This window comes from Haliaeetus leucocephalus, unplaced genomic scaffold (genome assembly GCF_000737465.1).
Source record: "Haliaeetus leucocephalus isolate CR32 unplaced genomic scaffold, Haliaeetus_leucocephalus-4.0 Scaffold752, whole genome shotgun sequence".
Lineage (NCBI taxonomy): Eukaryota > Metazoa > Chordata > Aves > Accipitriformes > Accipitridae > Haliaeetus > Haliaeetus leucocephalus.
In genome coordinates, this window is record NW_010973188.1 from 4,391,725 (window position 1) to 4,409,646 (window position 17,922).

The 17,922-nt window shown below is 37.2% G+C and overlaps 1 protein-coding gene across 1 annotated transcript in view; it reads right to left on the minus strand.

Moving 5' to 3' along the window:
- CRIM1 (cysteine rich transmembrane BMP regulator 1 (chordin-like)) overlaps positions 1–17,922 on the minus strand; it is a gene marked incomplete at its 5' end in the record, with an annotated part of 202,358 nt that overhangs the window by 66,088 nt on the left and 118,348 nt on the right. Inside the window, 2 exons of the mRNA XM_010581266.1 lie at positions 4,013–4,195; positions 17,314–17,435. Of these exons, the coding sequence (XP_010579568.1) occupies positions 4,013–4,195; positions 17,314–17,435 (305 nt within the window). The remainder of the gene's footprint in view (positions 1–4,012; positions 4,196–17,313; positions 17,436–17,922) is intronic.

A 17,922-nucleotide genomic window follows, 5' to 3' on the forward strand; every position in this document is an offset into this window, starting at 1 on the left:
CCTGCTGGAGCAAGGAGACTGCCTTAAGCTACATCTCATCACAGTTCTGGAGATATACTAGTTTTCCTGAACAGATGATCTGGCTTAGTTTTCAACTTCATTTCAGTTGGAGCATTTTCCCCTTAAAAGCCACAAGACGCACTTACCTGCTAGCAATCAAATTAAGACTCGAGTATTTAAATAACAGAATTTGGGGACACACACTTTAAGTAAGATTTCTCCTCAATTTCATGCAAATAAATAACACAACTCTGTATATGCTAATTCGTGTCTTGAAACAAAAGCAGCTTTTACTCTTCAGAAATAGCATGTTTTACGCTTCAGAAATGCGATAAGCAACACTGATATTAATAGGAAAAAAAAGCATTATGTGAATGTGTGCTAATAAAAAGGTAACTGTTAGACTAAAAAATTGAAATATCTGAGAATGTACAGTAATTAGGTCAAGCTTTCAAAGCAAGCAGTAATATAAATTACATATTAAAGCAAATTCAATATATTAAAAACAATAAATACAACTAAAAGCATTTTTTTAGCAGACATCAGATAGCGGACATCAAATAAGTACAAGTCATTTACCAATAAGTCAATTTTCAGAAAGTGTTAAGTTTGAAGGACTTGGGAGAAAAGAGATGTCCTATCTAAAGGGGGGGCGGGGAAAGGTACTGAATGAAACTTGGAATATTTCTCTGAAGTTTCATCACTCCCCTTTGGAAGGAAGGCAATACATCTTAAGTGTAGATAAAACCAGTAGCAGTACTAACAGCTGTTGTCTTATTATAAGACATTGTATCACTTTATGACAGTGTCAAACTCTGAACACTTGGAGTGAAACTGCACATAACTTCAACCTCTACCTGGCATTCACTCCCATCCTGAATTTTAGTGATATTCCCAATTTTAGCAAAAATGGGTTAAGCCAATATAAAAAACAGGTGTTTGGTAAAATAAGACATTTAAAAATTAAAATGCTTCCTAATCTCTTAACTTTGCACCTTTTATGTTTTAGAATTACCTTGCATCTGTAATTAACTATTTTGACCTAGCCAAAAATCAAATCATACACAAACAAGTGAAGTGAATTTCATCATTCAGCTCATGTACAGGATTCTGATTGACACAGGAATACAGAGAAAGGACAGAAAAGCCATATAAGACCTGTGTTATTTGCAGTAGTCTCCTATGCAAGTCAAAGCACAAAGTTCCTGGCACCCTTAAAAGGTCAGTAGTGTTTAAAGCTATAAATTGAGCCCAGCAAATTACATTTCCTGATGCTGAGGTACCCTATAGGACTTGAGACAGAATTCTTCCTGGAGCTAAGGCAAGAAGGGCTTGTGCCTGTACTACACAATGCATATCAAGTTTACCATTTGCCATTTTAAAATTGTTGCAGAAAAGAAGAGAGCATTATATTTATTTACATTTCTATCATCAAGAAAACATTAGTAGGAAACAATTAATCACCCTGAAAATCAGTCATGAAATAATCAAATAGAAAGAGAGCAGGTAGAAAAAAATGCTACCTCTTCACCAACTAGAAAAGCATGAATGGGCAAGCTGTTAAGTATACATTCTGCCCAGTTAGAAGACTTATCTTGTCAATTTAGGTGTCACTTAACATAACCTGAGTTATTAAGAAAGGGATCAGAGCTTTCGTTTAAGTGTTTAAAGGAACCAGGAAAATTGTAATACATTAACAGAGCCAGTTCTAGCCTCACCTAAAAGAATTCCACTAAATAAAAAGGGATTTATAGTAAGAAACAACATATACCTTATCATCCAATCATTCAGAAATCAGACTTCCATGATTCAGGGCTGTAAGCCCTATCAGAAAAGCACACAACAGAAACAAGCAAGCCAAACAGCGCCAAATGATTTGATGAAGGGTCCTGTAACTTGGCATCTCAGTCAGCTGAGCAGAAATTAAATCACAGCAATTACTTGAAAAATAAGACTGTACTCAATAATTACGAATCATTATTCAATTTATTCTATCTACTAAGGACCTGCCTTAAGAAGAAATTTCCATTGCAAACCTAATACATACCAACTCATGAAATGTTAACAGGTTTTCTTGATAGTGTGATTCGAAGGTTGCAAAAAATGGAGAAATCAACTTTTAACAATGTATGACGATACAGCAAAACAATTTATTGATAAATGGTAAGATAGTTGAATATCTAAATCACCAAAGAGGATGAAGGACATATCTAGAACTATAAGTCCAACGTGGAAAATCAGCACCCACATTTAAGTACGACAGAGCTGATAGAGAGCCCAGATATAGCAGATATGTAGATACATTGTTTATGTATCTATATACATTGTCATAATGATTTCATAATGCCAAATCTCAGAACATTCACACATGTGGAAAATAGTAATTATAGGAAAAAACCAACAGACTTCACATAGTCTATAAAGTCAGCAGGTCATACAGCAATTTCTTCAGGAGTGGATCTGCACTTACTCAGGAAGGGCTTTACCACATCAGAGATGCCTTCTCTAAACTTTTTCAATCTGTCATTAAATGACGGTATAGCACTGTATCCTTCCCCCCCCAGCTTGAAGGGTCATAAAAGTATAGGCACAACTGTACCAGGAAAGACCAAGAAGTCTAGCATCCTGCCTCCAACTATAGTTAATAATGAATGTCGAGACCAGATCTTAAAACAAAGGGCAAACATGGACTGGTATCTCTTTAGAATACTTAAGCCTACAGCATTTGTATTTCAGCTTCTCTGCATGTGAACACCAGGTATCAACCTATCTGATATGAACTGATACAACAAAATATATAAAAATACAAATACTCTTTAAAGAATGACTTCCTACCTTACCACCTTGATATTTCATTATCCAGATTTGTTTTTTTTTTTTAAATCTCTGAAGAAGCTTTCAACAGTTTGTAACAAAACAGGGCACCAAAACAGTATCCTTCACTAGATCCTGTGCTGATTGAGAAGGCCCAACTCTTATAGATGTCTCTTTTAGACTCATTTTTACAAGGTTCTTTACTTTCCTAATTCTCTGTTTGGAATGAAACACAGCTATAATGGGTCTTTTGGATTATTTGCTCCTGCAAGGAACTACAGGAATACTGATATTAAGCAAACTACAAAGTGTTTGAAAGTGACACTGAAAATTAGCTTCCTCTCCTCTTAGGAGGAGATTTGAGATTTCCAGCTTATTTTGCTTATTGAGAAGTCATTTGTAAGTTCACATTTAAACACAGGGACCAGGAGTGTTTCACAGGCCTTTTGTCTATGTCGTGGCCATGACTTGACCCCCACTGGGGTGAAATCCAAGTGTAGAGCACCAGCCCCAGCCCCATCTCCCTCTGCTGGAATCTTGGTTGTATTCCGGCAGAAGATGTGTTAAATATTTTCTAGTGTAAGCAAGAGGGTCAATGTGAAATCTCCCACAGAGCCCTTTTTAGGAGGACTGCAGGCCTAGCAAACAGAGGAGAAGGCTGTCAACAGGGCAAAGGAGGAAGAGAGAAATATTGAAGTCAGATTACTACCCCATGTTTTTGCTATAATTGTAGAGAAAAGAAGGCGTATGCATTGCTCTAACTGAACAGAACAAGACTGGAAGAAGCAGGCTGCAAAGCAATGGAAATGTGTCATGGGGCCACCACTGTTGCTTTGGAGAAGCCTTTCTAAATACCTGGTGCAGAAATTAGGAACAGCTTCTTACGTCCTTTGGGAAGAAGGGCCCCCAAAAAGTACTGCACACTTGACCATGTCTAAGGAAGTTCTGATGCAGAAGGGAAAGGAAACCCAAACAGCTCTCTATGAAAAGGGTAGAGTGTCAACATCAGAGAAGCACTGCAAAGAACAAGACAGCACACTCAGACACAGCAAAAATGTAGTAATAAACTGAATTAAGGAGCAATCTGCAAACTTTAGAAGAACAAAATAAAGCACTTGTTTGCTCATTTGCCTTGAAAAACCAAATTAAAAAAAGCAGCGGAAATTCATAAGCAAACAGGATTAAAAAGATATTGTACCTTCACACACCGGGCAGCACTCTCCTTCTGGCACATAGTACCTGTCGCAGTGTAGCTCACCACACTGGGCAGAGAAACAAATAGAGACTCCACCTTGGCATCGACAAAACCGACAAGCATCCATTCGAAACATGTCTCCATCATAATATTCCATGCTGTTAAATATGCAAGTTGGCTTTACTTCTGAAAGAAGGAGGAGAGAAGAAAAAAAAAGAATAATGTATTTTACAGATACTGATAAACGGGAAATAGTTAAACTTGTGTTGCTACTGACAAAACCAGATATTAAAGAGACAGTTGATTCTTCTTTCATTTTTTAAACTCAAATACAGTTTGTTTGTTTGTTTTTTTTTAACAACATGGTATATTTTATTTCTGTTTCAACAATGGAAAAAAATAAAATGCCATTCAAAATAACTTTCACAGCAATTATCTACTATTAAAAGTCTCCATTTTAAAAATTAAAATACTGAAGGAAGGTTACAGCACTGGTATTTCTTCATAGGTGTTAAATATTTCTCATTCTAGATGAGCCAGAAGCTACTTCAAATTTCAGCACATGAAGCAATAGATTTTTCTGTTTTGAGGTTTAAGCGTAATCTTCCTTTCTGCAGGACTTCGTACACAGGTGGATAAAATGCTGTCCAACCCACAGGGTTATGTTTAAAAAAAAACCCCAACAAATGTATTTCGTGACTGCATGATCTGTTATGCAGAACTGAATACTTTTCAGTTCAAGCAACCTGGAGCTGTACTAATCAGCTCACATCTATATTCCCCACAGAAAATAACGTCAATTGTAACAAATATTTATGTGATCATTTTAGTGTTTCAAAAACACAAGACTATTTCTTGTATGCCTCCATCTACAGTAGAGCCCTCACGTATAATTAAATTCAAACTTCATGGGAAACAAAGCCTCTGAAAATTCTTAAGTATTTGGGAAGGACATTGCCTATTTACTTTGTTAACATTAAAAAAAAAAGAAAAAAGAAAAAAGAAAAAAAGAAGCTAACTAAAACAACAAAACGGTTTGCAGATTTAACCATCTCCTTTTTTAATATTATTTTTTTATACCAAAGAGGTTTGGTTCCAGATTATGAAGCGGATCCACACATCATGAATACATCATAAGGTCTCCTTAGGGCTTTTGAACTTGCAGTTACCCCACACATATGAAACTTCCTCCACCTCCACTACCTATTGCCAGCAGAGCGTATTCTGTTCAACCAGCCTAACTCACACACACACAATGCTGTGCAGCTCCACAGCCCAGGACTGAATCATTGTGACTCAAGACACCGTAGAAGACATACTCCAAATTTATGTTCAGCTATAATATACCACATTAGTCATTAGGAAATAATGACTTCACAGTTTCATTACTACATTACTCAATGACTTCAGCCTCCTCCCTCTTCCCCACTTCAGAATAAACTTCTCGGCCTTCTATGACACTAGCCCAAAAGACCTGAAAACAACTACCTGAAGTAAAACACTACCTACTGAACAGACGTATTTTTTCAGAAGCTACGAATCTAGCCAATGGTTCTGCAAATAGGAAACTATTTCAGCAACAAAGTCAAAATTAAAAACATTACCAAACTGTAGATAAAACCATCAAATTTCATTACATCTGAACTAAACATAGTGAAGGAAATAAAGGACAATTGCCTATGGTGCTGATTTCTGTGGAATGCATGGAAAAGGCTATTCATTCACTTACAGGCGTAATGCCTAGCCACATAGGGCTGAAAACTGTTCCCACTTTGTGGTCAGGTCAGTGTTCAGTCTCACATGGGAGATGAAAAATATTTAAATGAAAATTCAGCATTTGCAGATTCCTTTCCACCCCAATCCTCTTACTTTTGGGGGCTAAAAACTTTTCATCTGAGTTACTCTTGACAATAATACAGGTTTTCTTTAAAACTCGAAAGCATTTCAAGGACTCTAGTATTTCTTGCCACATACACTTATATTGAGCTCCAGCCTCAAGTCATTTAATATGACTGTAAAGCATTGGAGTTGAAACCTGGAAGCATCCTGAGCAATGTTTGATTTTTATATGCCTGTTCTGTCTTCAAGGCATCATGTCGAAAGCAGCATAAAAGAGTAAGAGGAGGAAATACCACTGTGTCCGGGAAAACAGCTATGACCTCATTAGAAAGCAATTCACATAAACAAACACTTGAGAAATATTTCAAGTTTATGCAGCTCAAGCTGTTAGTTTAAAAACCTTCTCAAAAAGGAAGAAAGTGCCAATACAACTCAAAAGGCCTTTAATCCATTTGCTTCTGACTTTACTGTTTTGATTGCAGCCTTCCAGATTTTTACTGATTCCACCCTCCCCAACTTCTGCCTCGCTAGAAGTAGAAACATCATCTTCCATGAATTATCATTCGTTTTTAAAATGTCCAAAACAAGATCAAGCAAGTAACTGTAAATCCTAAAAGGAAACAGTATGTTTTATTCCTACAATGAAAACCACCATAGTATTTCACTATACGTGTATTTTTACCATCCAGATTTATGGTATTGTATACATTCACACTAAACTACTGACCTATGCCTATACATCCAGCTATGAGACAAGGATTACTTTTGTTAGAACCATATGTAAGACTGCAGTCTTAAGACTCAGTCAAGCCAAAATAAACACTAAACAAAGAACTCTAGCTTTAGATGCTCATAAAGTGGAAGCCTAATGAAAGACTGAGCACCACGCCATGGAACTGTAATGATGCATTTCTTCCACCACGATATGCTGGAAGATTCTCCAAGTTCTCTCTCTCTTTTTTTTTTAAAGTGCTAATTTTATTGCCTTGCTGATCTACGTATGGCAGCCACAAAGGAGTGAAAGAACATAAAGTAAACATTAAATAAATGCATCTTTTCCTAAAAACCAGTAACCACAAATTCACTCTTCTGCCAATAACAAGAACACTACAGGTAGAATTCTTCAAATACCAAAGCTTCGCTGCATGACAAAGTAATTTAAATTGACTGAACTTCATAGCACAAAGTGCTTAAACATATCCAAATCCCCAAATCCCTTTTCTGATATCTGCTTTCTGATGTTTCTACCGCAATGAAAGAGTGGGTGTGAGACATACACCAGGCCATGGATTCGTGAACTTGAATTCAGTATCTGCCAGCTACCAGATAACCCAGTAATACAAGATTGATCCCAACCAAGCACAGACATACAACTGCCCATCTGTGAAAGGAGCCAGGACAGAGGGGACAGTACCCAGAACAAGACAGAGTTTATACTGGCTATTGAAGGACAGATGATATCACATCTCTGCTCCTATATAAAGTTAAGTATGACTAAGAGACAGGCCTTGATTTGACATTGAAGTTCCCGCCACAGATTTAAATGATAAATAGTTCTGGCACAAATTTAGCTCTACAGATCTCACAGCCACAGCCTTTTTGTTCTGGGAGCAAGAGCCCTAAAAGTCAGTGTTGCAGCAAACCACACAGCCTCACACTACACAGACACAAACAGTGATTATTTCTCAAGACCTTTATCTCCAATCTGAACTGCAAACAGACACAATCCATTTTACCAAATCAGTTTTTTAAGGTATTTTAACCTTACACTTTTAAATCTGATTCGATACACTTCTATTGGCTGAACTAGCCCACCAAAACTTCTGTTACTGAGATTTCTTTAGTTTCCCAATACTTGTGGTTTTCTTTGATTAGAGTCATGGAACAGCTCAGAAACACAAGCAAGTTTGGCAATCTGCTCCTTGTGAGGCAGCAATTCTGCACAGTTATACCGAGTGCATGAGATGCTTCAGGCATCAGCTGCCTGTAGGCAAGTTTGAGCATTTTCTTTTTTAGTATCAGAAATCCCAGCCCTCCTGAAGTGGAAGTGAGATTCAAAACAATTTTCTGTTGTTTAAAGGATTAAAAGGTTCGTGATTCCAGCACTTTGGATTTCCTTCAGCGTACAGAAGTATTTGTACCAGACTCTTGGAAGGAACTGGGGCAAGTGCTGTGAACTTTCGATTAAATGAAAGGGAAGGAAACTGATAAACTTGAATCCTGTGTCCGTATAAACAAAATACAAAAAAGCTTTTCATTTTTCAAAAGCTGTGCTGATAGGGAGTTTAAAAAAGAGAAGGATACATTTCATTGGACTTAGCCCATAACAGTGTTAAAGGACAACACACTGTATGCTTTTGTTTCCTTGCAAATACATAAAAACAAGCTAGGTACAAAAAAAAATAAATTTGGATTCTTACTATTCAGGTTGTACTGCTTAGTGCAGTGTATTCCCTATTAACACAATTGCAGGACCATTCTGAAAGTCCTTTGGTCCTACATCTTCTGAAAAGGTCATCCAGAAACAGAGAGATCTGAATTAAAACAAACCTGTAACTATTATTTGTAAATCAATGCAATTATTTATACATGCATTTATACAATTATTTATACGTACTTAGCACAGCTTAAAGGAAAGAAACAATATTTTGTGGCACATGCAGCCTGTAAAAGATACTAGGGACACTGAGGAAAATCAAATTCAGCAATTCACCTTTAAAACAAAATGGAAACAATCAGATTTTTATAGTAAGGTTTCTAGCAGAGAAAGTCCATATCATCACATTAGAAACCACTTGTACATCCAGCTGCCACAATCTATATACAGTGTTGACTTTCAACAACAGTCTTAAAATTTTCTGTCCACCTCAGCAGCAGATCCCAATCCAGTAATCTTTAGGCAGCTTCAGACGACAGCTCTCATGTAGGTTGATATACGTGTCTTTTACACACAGCAGACAAGACTGCGAGGTGTTCCCCATAGAGACAGAAGACTTATTTCCAAGTCACCATATCATGGAAAAGAGCATGTTGGGGGAAAGATCCCCCAACAGAATCAGCTCTACCCAATACATCTCTGGTGTAATCTTTGCTTTAAAACCACTGGTAATGGAGAAACTGTAACCTGCTTATTAAACAATTCCATAGTTTTAACTACTGTAACTAAGCTCAAATCACAGCAAGGGTAATTCAGGTTAGACAGAAACAGCAAACAAACAGGAATTTTCCCACGTTTCTTTACTTTTCCCATCTTTAAGGTATATGTCCTGCTGTTTTTTACTTTCCTCCAATGTGCAAATTTGTTGCTAAGAGGACTTATCCTGGGTCCCTGCCCCCATCCTCTCTTACAGATAAAATACACACATTTCTTTCAATTTTAATTTTTCTGCATCAGGTCATGCTTTTCAGTGTTTGATTGTCTCTGTGGCTTTCCTCTAGGCTATCCCCCTTTTGTCTGTACCTCCTTCTGGAAATTGAGCACTGCTACTTTTTAACATCCTGCAGTACATTACAGCCCTACCACAGAAAACCACCAGGATAGCCAAAGGAGGAGCTGGGGCCACCAAGGGCTGTGGCCTAAAACCCCCTCAACAGTGACAGATTTTCTCGGTAAAATCACCAAGCAATTCTTGGAAGCAAGCCATGTTCTTCCTAACAGAAGAATGCATTTAAATCCCAGTAGTCTCTGTCAGTCTATCACAAAAGAAAAGACATCTTGTGATCAGTTTAGTCCTAGGCATGTTACCAGGACATAGGCATCTAAAACAATCTCAGCACCGCTAAAAGTTACTGGCACAGCCCATCATTCACTGCTAGCACATCTGTGATAAGCCTCCAGTGCATGAGAGAAGTGAAAAATTGCAGGAAAAAAGAATCCCCAAACCTGTAACACAAGGCTGCGATTTGGCATTATAACAGGTCAAACAATTTCTTCCATTCTTTGAGAAAAATATTTAATTCTAACCTTGTCCTCCAAACATTAGCAACCTTGTCCACATTTAAGCATCTAGAAATATCTAAGAGTCAGAACATAACTAAGACATTAACTAATCAAGAAAATTCACTTTGGCAAAAAACATTACTACTTCTCCAAAGTAAATACTAGAAGTTCTTTTTTTTTTTACTTTTAAAACCAGACAGAACTGCACCATCTGGCATCTAATACTCTTTGTATATGACATACCGTCAGTTCCACAAAATCTATCTAGCGTCTTTTCATTAACTGATATGAACGAAAGAAGTGAGTTAGACTTTGTCCTTACGTTATTTAAAACTCAGTCTCTACTACCCATTGACCAACCCTCCCACTCACACCGAGCCACTGTAAAAGCTTTGAGCTTGGTTTTGCATCCAGCTGCGGTCCTGACAATTGCTACACCTCCCCATTTACTTATTTACATTTTAAAAATTTATTTATTTTATTCATATGTATCTGCAGACTGAGTATTTTTATGAGGACTTTGGGGTTGACTGGCCTTCAGTTTTCTGCATTTTCTTCTTCCCTCCTGTTTTAAATGTAACTGGTAATGACTTGCATTGTTTCAGATACTTTTCCCAATTTGACTACAGTGAGCATAATCAAAGTTCAGAGGATCTAAAACCTTTGACTTGATTTGGCAGACTGATCTGCTTTTTCAGTATACTAGACCAAATTCTCACACTGCTGTGGCTGGTGATTAGCCATGATTTCCAAATACTGTTTAAATGTTCTGACTGAAGAAAAAACAAGCAAACCCATACCCCAGAACCCCACCCCACAATCACTAAATCTCTCTACCTTTTTGGCATCAGATTATTTTCCTTTAATATTAATCTGCCTTTTATTACTTACCAAACAGTTTGTTATCTTTTACACCTCGCAAGCTGCACTTTGCATCTTCTTATTTTTAAGCAGGTGTCTATTTAAAGTCCACCACAAAATTCTGTGGTTTTGGATGCCCAGAGAGAAATATGCAGCAGTGTTTAATTAGCATCAGGACTATATTCAGTTCTCTGCTCTGAGACAGACTCTGTTACCTTGGTCAAATCCTTATTTCTTAAGAGCACAGGGAAAATAAGTTTAATGAAAGTGCGATATACATTCTGTCAGGATTAGTGCAACAAATAATGGGAACTCTGTGTTAATTAGCTGGTGTCTGTGAGATGTTTCACTTAGACTCCATTCTTCCTTCTTTAGTGAAAATTTTCCTTGCTAACTCAATATTCCCCATCAAATTCCTTCAGTACTCATTGATGCCCCCTTTAGAAACAGGTGATTCTTATTTCCCTTAGAAGTAGTGCAATCACCTTTATCCTTTCCCATACCATGAGCCTAATAATGGAACTGCAATTGCTGTGCAGAGTAAGTGCATCAACAGGTGACAAGAAGTGTGATTAAAGAGGGACTTTTAATCTCTCCTCCAATGCAGTACCACTGTATAGAGATGCAAGTACGAAGAAAGCCCAGAGGCACAGAGAAAAGAGAAAAGCCTCATTTATGTCAGTGGTATCTCCTCAAATGAGGAAAAAAAATTACAGAAGCAGTTATAAAACACAGGCTATGTGTCACGTCAAGTGAATAAGCTTGAGTATTTAGGAGATCGCTTACTATACCACCACGTGATCACCAGTACAGTCAAACAGCAGTACAGAAAGGGTCACAGTCTTAAGTCCCAGGGGAAGTTGTCATCCTTTTTTCCCCCCTGGATCAATGCCAGTTATTTTTGTGCATGCATCAGGTAGTCCTATTTTCAATGGACAGGGCAACGAAAGTCCACACCTCACCTCCGGGGGAAAGGGACATGAAGTGGGGCTCCAGAGCCACTCCTGGCGAGGCTGGACTCTCAAATCACAGCTTATACGTGGCCATGGCAGAAAGCAGCCTGGTCCCCTCGACCTTGGACCACATGGACACATTAATGAGGACCACTCTCACACAGGCAATTTTCCATCTTTCAAAAAGCAATCAGAGACCCTTTTAAAGTAGCTGTTGTATTCAAGTAAACTTACTGAGAAATGGAAGCCCTGACTGACAGAAGGAAGCAGCTGCAGGATGCTTGGTAATTGCTTTCTCAAATTTCTAAGGCAGAGCTCACAGTCAGTATGTGCTTTAGCAGTTCAAGAGACCCATGTATCAATACCTAATTAGAGAACAGGCAAGTTTGGATACTCGTTTCCAAAGACTTCTGCTCTTGCTGCATGCACAGCTTTCAGTCTCTTTAGACTCACTTGTTGATGCTTGTGATTTAATGCTGAATCAATTTTTTTTCCTTACCAGATCTCCCATGAGAAAAGGCAGCGCATAAGGATTAGTAGACAAAAATCCTGGCGAGTAATATATTTTGGGGGGATCAGAAGAAACCTTGAATTAACTTTTGTAAAATGCAGGATTTTGGGAAGGACTGCATCTTGGGAATCTCTTGTTCAATTTTTCCCAAATTTGTATCATAGACTATCCAGTGTTCTCTAGATGGAAAACAGATCTCATGTAAGTGCAAGCAGGGAAACTTCACAGCAATTGGAATAACCTACCTTTAAACAAAGCAATATACACTCTCACCAAAATGTGCACTTTGTTACAATGCACTGGAACAACACAATAGGCAAAACCTCATTTTCAGTTTCATATATTAAGATGAAATTATTTGTTACAGATTTCCCATGTTGCCTTATTTCCTCTGTATCTACTTCACACTTCTCAGGAATGAGCATATTGGACTATGGATGTAGCTCTTCCCTGAAAGCTTGACTACTGAACACCACCATACTAGTCTCCAAATCCCATATGCAACAAGCAGTGATGTATATAGCTATATCAGCTATACCTCTACTTAAACTACTTTGTGGCAGCCAGAGAGTTAAATTTAGCAAATCACGACTCTGCCTCCTTCAGGCTAAAATTCTGTTACATGCATGACCTGGGGCTTGCCCTGAGGGTCATCAAGAAAGTAAGATTAGGAGAAACAGCTAGCCAGCCATCTTCTAAGCAAAGATGGCTGACAAAATCCTATCATAATTGCCTTGTAAATCAGTGTTTACCAACAGTTTCAGAGAGCTGCAAGGTTTAATTTACAAATTAAACAGTAAAGACCTTTGTTCTGACAAGGAAAAAGGACCAAGAAAACAGAAAGTTGTGGCCATCATTGTCTAAGCTATCATTTTGACATCCAAAGACCAGGCAGAGTATGCTCTGGGATGGCCCAAATACTCATACTGGATAGATCATGACAGAGGAACTTCACTGCATCAGAAGAGAATTTTGGCTTGATTCCTATCACCATTTAAACAATACAGAATAGTTTTATTTACAAAGACGCTTTCCCACAAAATGAAGGATTCAACGCATGCCTTAAAATTGACCTTTTTAACTGACTCACCTTTGGGACAAGAACCACATTCTAACGATAGTAATACCTGTGCATTAATTGTAATGATGAATTCTTTTAACCATAGCAGTGTTTTAAGAAGCACACATTTATGTCTCCAGTTAGTATAAGTTTTACATAAAATACTCTGATCTCTGCATATATTCACGATGATTAAAAAGTCACACAGAATTATTTGGAGCATCAGCTCTCTGTAATATATTTTTTTCTTGTCACCAACGAGAAAGTTGTTCTCAGCACTTTCTCAATTACTTCCTGTATAAAAAAAATCCCCAAAGCAGCTCAACCTATGCAAAGATTGAAGAGTCACAGACAGTAGGTACTTAACAACAAGCTCCAATTGAATCAAAATATCAGGACCATTTCCAAGCAGGAATAAATGTTATTTTGGTGATAAATAATGTCTATATAATTATATAATGAACTATGAGGAAACAGCAGATTACACATGATGGGAAGCATAAGGACACACCCAATATAAATCTGAAGCATGAAAACAATGATTAGTGTATTGACTTACTGCTGTATCTACAATCAAATAGGAAATCCAACTCCACGATCTGCAAAGAGTAATTATTGTAGAAATTTCTCTCACCTCAGATTAATACACTTATCTAAACCAGACTAACTAAAAGCTAGTCTGAAACAGTGTGTTTTGGTAACAAAGATAACCTCACAAAATCTACAGACATATCGTAGACCTTTTAAGTTGGTTTTATATTAAATCCAGGAATAATATTTGTGAAAGAATAGTTGATCTGTCCCAAAAACGCTGACAAACAACAAAGAGAACATACTGCAGAGTCTACACAACACATATTTTGTTGCCCTTATTCATTAACTACACCCTCAACGTTGGCTAATGCTGTTCTGCAACAAGAGCAGACCTCTTTCCTATACAGTAAAGGCAGCCTCCCCACACCCTCTCTGAACACACAACTCTGCATCCACCACATTAGCACATACTTGCAATAAATATTGCAGAAAGCTGGCCTGCTTTGACACTCTGCACATAATTAGTGTTACCTAAATACACAATTTAGTTACCCCACAATACACAAACCGGATTTTTTTGCAGTCTACATACACTTATTTGTAATGGATGCCTTTATTTTAAGGTAACTCAGATGATCAGTATTATTCCTGGCTGCTTCCCCTCCTCGCCCCCTTATTTAATTCTAACATTAAACAGATGTTACAACAGCAGGAAAATTATACTAATGTGTCTGTGCACGTATCCTTTTTATTCCATCTTCCTGCCTGTTTTCAGAGGTTTTCAAACACAGGACTAATGGAACTCAGTAACACTGATTACATGACTTCCTCACTTACCATCTATGAGCCCATTAACTTGCATTTGATTAAAACATATTCTTTAAAAAGGCATCTAATCCTAATTGGAAAGGATGAAGATAAGGAATTCAGCATCCTCCCAGCAGTCTGTGCCAACAGCTAACCACCCTCACTGCTGAGAACAGCATGTCCTAGATCTTACAGATTTGGCTCTTGTTACTTTGATGGCAATTTTTTTTAATGATGTGAAGAAACTGATCTAAGACTTTCACTGTAAGATATTTTCTCCATCTGTCACTGATATCTAACAAGACCTCTGCTACACTTGTTAGTATTTTAAGACCCTTTTATAATCTCCACAACTATTATATTCAACTATCGGTCTCACAAGCAACATTCTTCCCTCCTCTTCATTTTAAACTGACAGAAGTAATGGTAGGGATTTTATATATATATTGTCATTGCACTAGACATTTATCTAGTAAATTCTTGTCAGAATTAGTTTTCTAGGAATTTAGAGGTTTTAGAGGTGTGGCTTGCAATATTTGTCCCTGATGTAAGAACCACCTAACCATTCTAAAATGCACTTGAAAAACAACAAATTATAAAGCAATGCAGATCAAGTTCTATGACTATTCTGTCCTCTTTACTAATGATCTGCCATACAATCCAAATGTTACGTACAGAACTCATGAGTAGTTTCACAGTTGCTCCCAGTTTGTTGATAAAAATAGTTATCTTCAGGCTTATAACCATTTCCTCTTTCCAAAATGAAGCATCATTAAAAATTGCACCTGGAAGTTTCTCACTTCTAAATATACTTAAAGTGCTTTCAAGTAACATTATACAGCATTATTTTTTAAAATCTGATTGTAGCACTAGGTAGCATAAAGACAAATGTCCTTTTTAAAAAAAAGCACGAGTATTGAACTTTTCTGACCAGGTTTCTCAGAATTATCTTTTTTAAAAGAGGAACTTATTAAAAAAAAATAATTTTCATACCAGCCTGTAATATTTTAAACCTGATGTTTTAAGGACATAAACAAGACAAAAGAGTCTCTCTTCCTACAAACCTTCATTTTCCTCCAATCTGTCCTTTCTGCTTCCCTCTGTGGCATCAACTTCCCTTCAAAAACTTCTATTTTTTCTTCCAATTTACTCTGTCTTCATAGGCTACTAAGGTGAAGATTAGGAATAGGACAGCCTGAGATGCAAAAAGAAAACCTGACCCAAAAGCAGGTTGAACCTTTGGAGTGAGTTACAGTGAGCAACAAGGCAATGATGCACAGGGCAACAGTGCTAAGACAGTCCAAATACACTGTTAAAAATGAAAAAATGAACTCCTCCGTGGAAAAAGGATATGAAAATGACTAAGGACAAAAAAAGTGGGCAATATAAACAGCTCCATCTGACACCTGATATGACATATACTGCAACAATTTTGATAGCAGTACCCACAAATAACTTGCGGACTGAAGAGAAACAGGAATGTTAGCAAGGTGGTTTGTACCTTTGAGACTGTTTCACACCAGCACAGACATCGTATCAGATATTGGTTTCTCATTTCTTGCTCAAAGTACTAAAGTAAATCCTGAATCAAACACTGCATTGAGGTGTGCCACACAGTTAAATCAAATTCAGAGATGATACTTTCACAGAATGACACAAATATGAAACAAAGGAAGATGAGTATTACTTTAGTGTAACAGGGGGTATATAAGCAAAAATTAGGTAAGTTGCATTTAATTCTACAGTATCTACAACCTTATCCGAAATAGTGAAAGAATTAATCTGAAAGCTAAAGAACCTGTGACTCTTGTGATGCAAATTCTTTTATTCATATGAAAGAAGTTTATTTTTATATATGACATCCCATTGTATGTACTAAGTATTACTTCTGAATCAGCATTTGAGTATTTAAAATACTGCTACATGTAAATATCACAAACATTCTCCTGCGGCAACACCGCTCTCTCTATGTATATATGCGTATGCAATGAAGAATGTAAAATAAAAGCGATTTCAGACATATGATATATGCACCACTAAACAAGATTAAATATTGCTGCATAAATATTAATTAGTATATATTGCACCAACACACAACTTTTTATGCTCAGAAATCATCTGAGCGTGCAACCCTTCAAGAATATTCTTCCCCTCCTGCCTACCAATAGTCAAATATGTAAGTCTCTTCCCAACTCACCATATACAGCATATATGCAGTTCTAGAGATATAGCATAGAGCAGTCCTGAGATACAGTCACTTGTGTAACAAATTCAACGTTTTTAAACATTTTCTAAACATTTACATTGGGAAGCAAAGAATGTGAATCAGTCCATTCTTACACTGACTCACAATCTCCAAAAGTTGCACATTCATGTTGAAAATTACTTTGCAAATGTTTCTTAAAGTGAACCCCATAGTCTAAACAGCATGCTTTTGCGCCTACAGTACTGCAACAAGCCGTTTCAGTGCTTAGCAAAAATTTAACTTCTAAACGGACTCTCATGTTTGCTACTGCTAAAAGAGTACCTGAAAAACATGCAGTGAGAGAGTTTTGCTAAAACTATAATTCCCTGGGTCACAGGGAAAAGTTTTTCAGAAATTAAAGAAACGTGACAACTTACAAATTACAGTTTCCCACTTCAGTATCTTCAGCTGAACTTCCACTTCCTTCTTACTGAACGAACCTCAAGAAAATTATTTCTTAGATCTTGACAACATAGTAAAAATAACCAAATGCCCAGCATCCCCCCCAGACAGATAAAATCCTCTCCCCAGGTGCAAAAGAAAGCTTCACGTACCATTGACACATTCAAAGACATCACAGCACTTGCCAGGTGTTCCATCTCCACGCGAGACTATCTGAGGAACGGAGCCTGCCTCGCACATGGGGAAACCACATAAACCAGAGAGACACTCGCATCTGAAACCAAAGAACAGTAAGGAAAACTCCATAAATAAATGAAGCCACGTATAAGGGGAAAGAATAAGCAAGAGGAAAGCGGAAAGCTAGAGCACAAATTCCAGTATTTGCATATCTTAGAATCATCTTTTATTAACTTAATGACCAAGATAGCTTATCAACCTGAAGGGGTTTTTTAACCATCCAAACTTTGTTTGCTTGACCAGCAAACAAGAAAGTGGTACTGTGCAACACCAACGCTTCTCTAGTGATACATGTAAAAACATAGAAAACTGTAGTTCCAGATTGTTTGAAAATAATTGTATTCTCCAGACTTGCAAAATTAGGCTTCTCCAACCCTCTCTGAAAAATCAAAACTGGTGAAACACTCATAGCAGTAAATGCACCCATTCATTAGGAAACCATATTCTGCCCAGTTTTATATAGGGAATAATTAAAGAGAAAGGAAAACAATGCAGAATCATTAAATCTAAGCCAAATGAAAAAA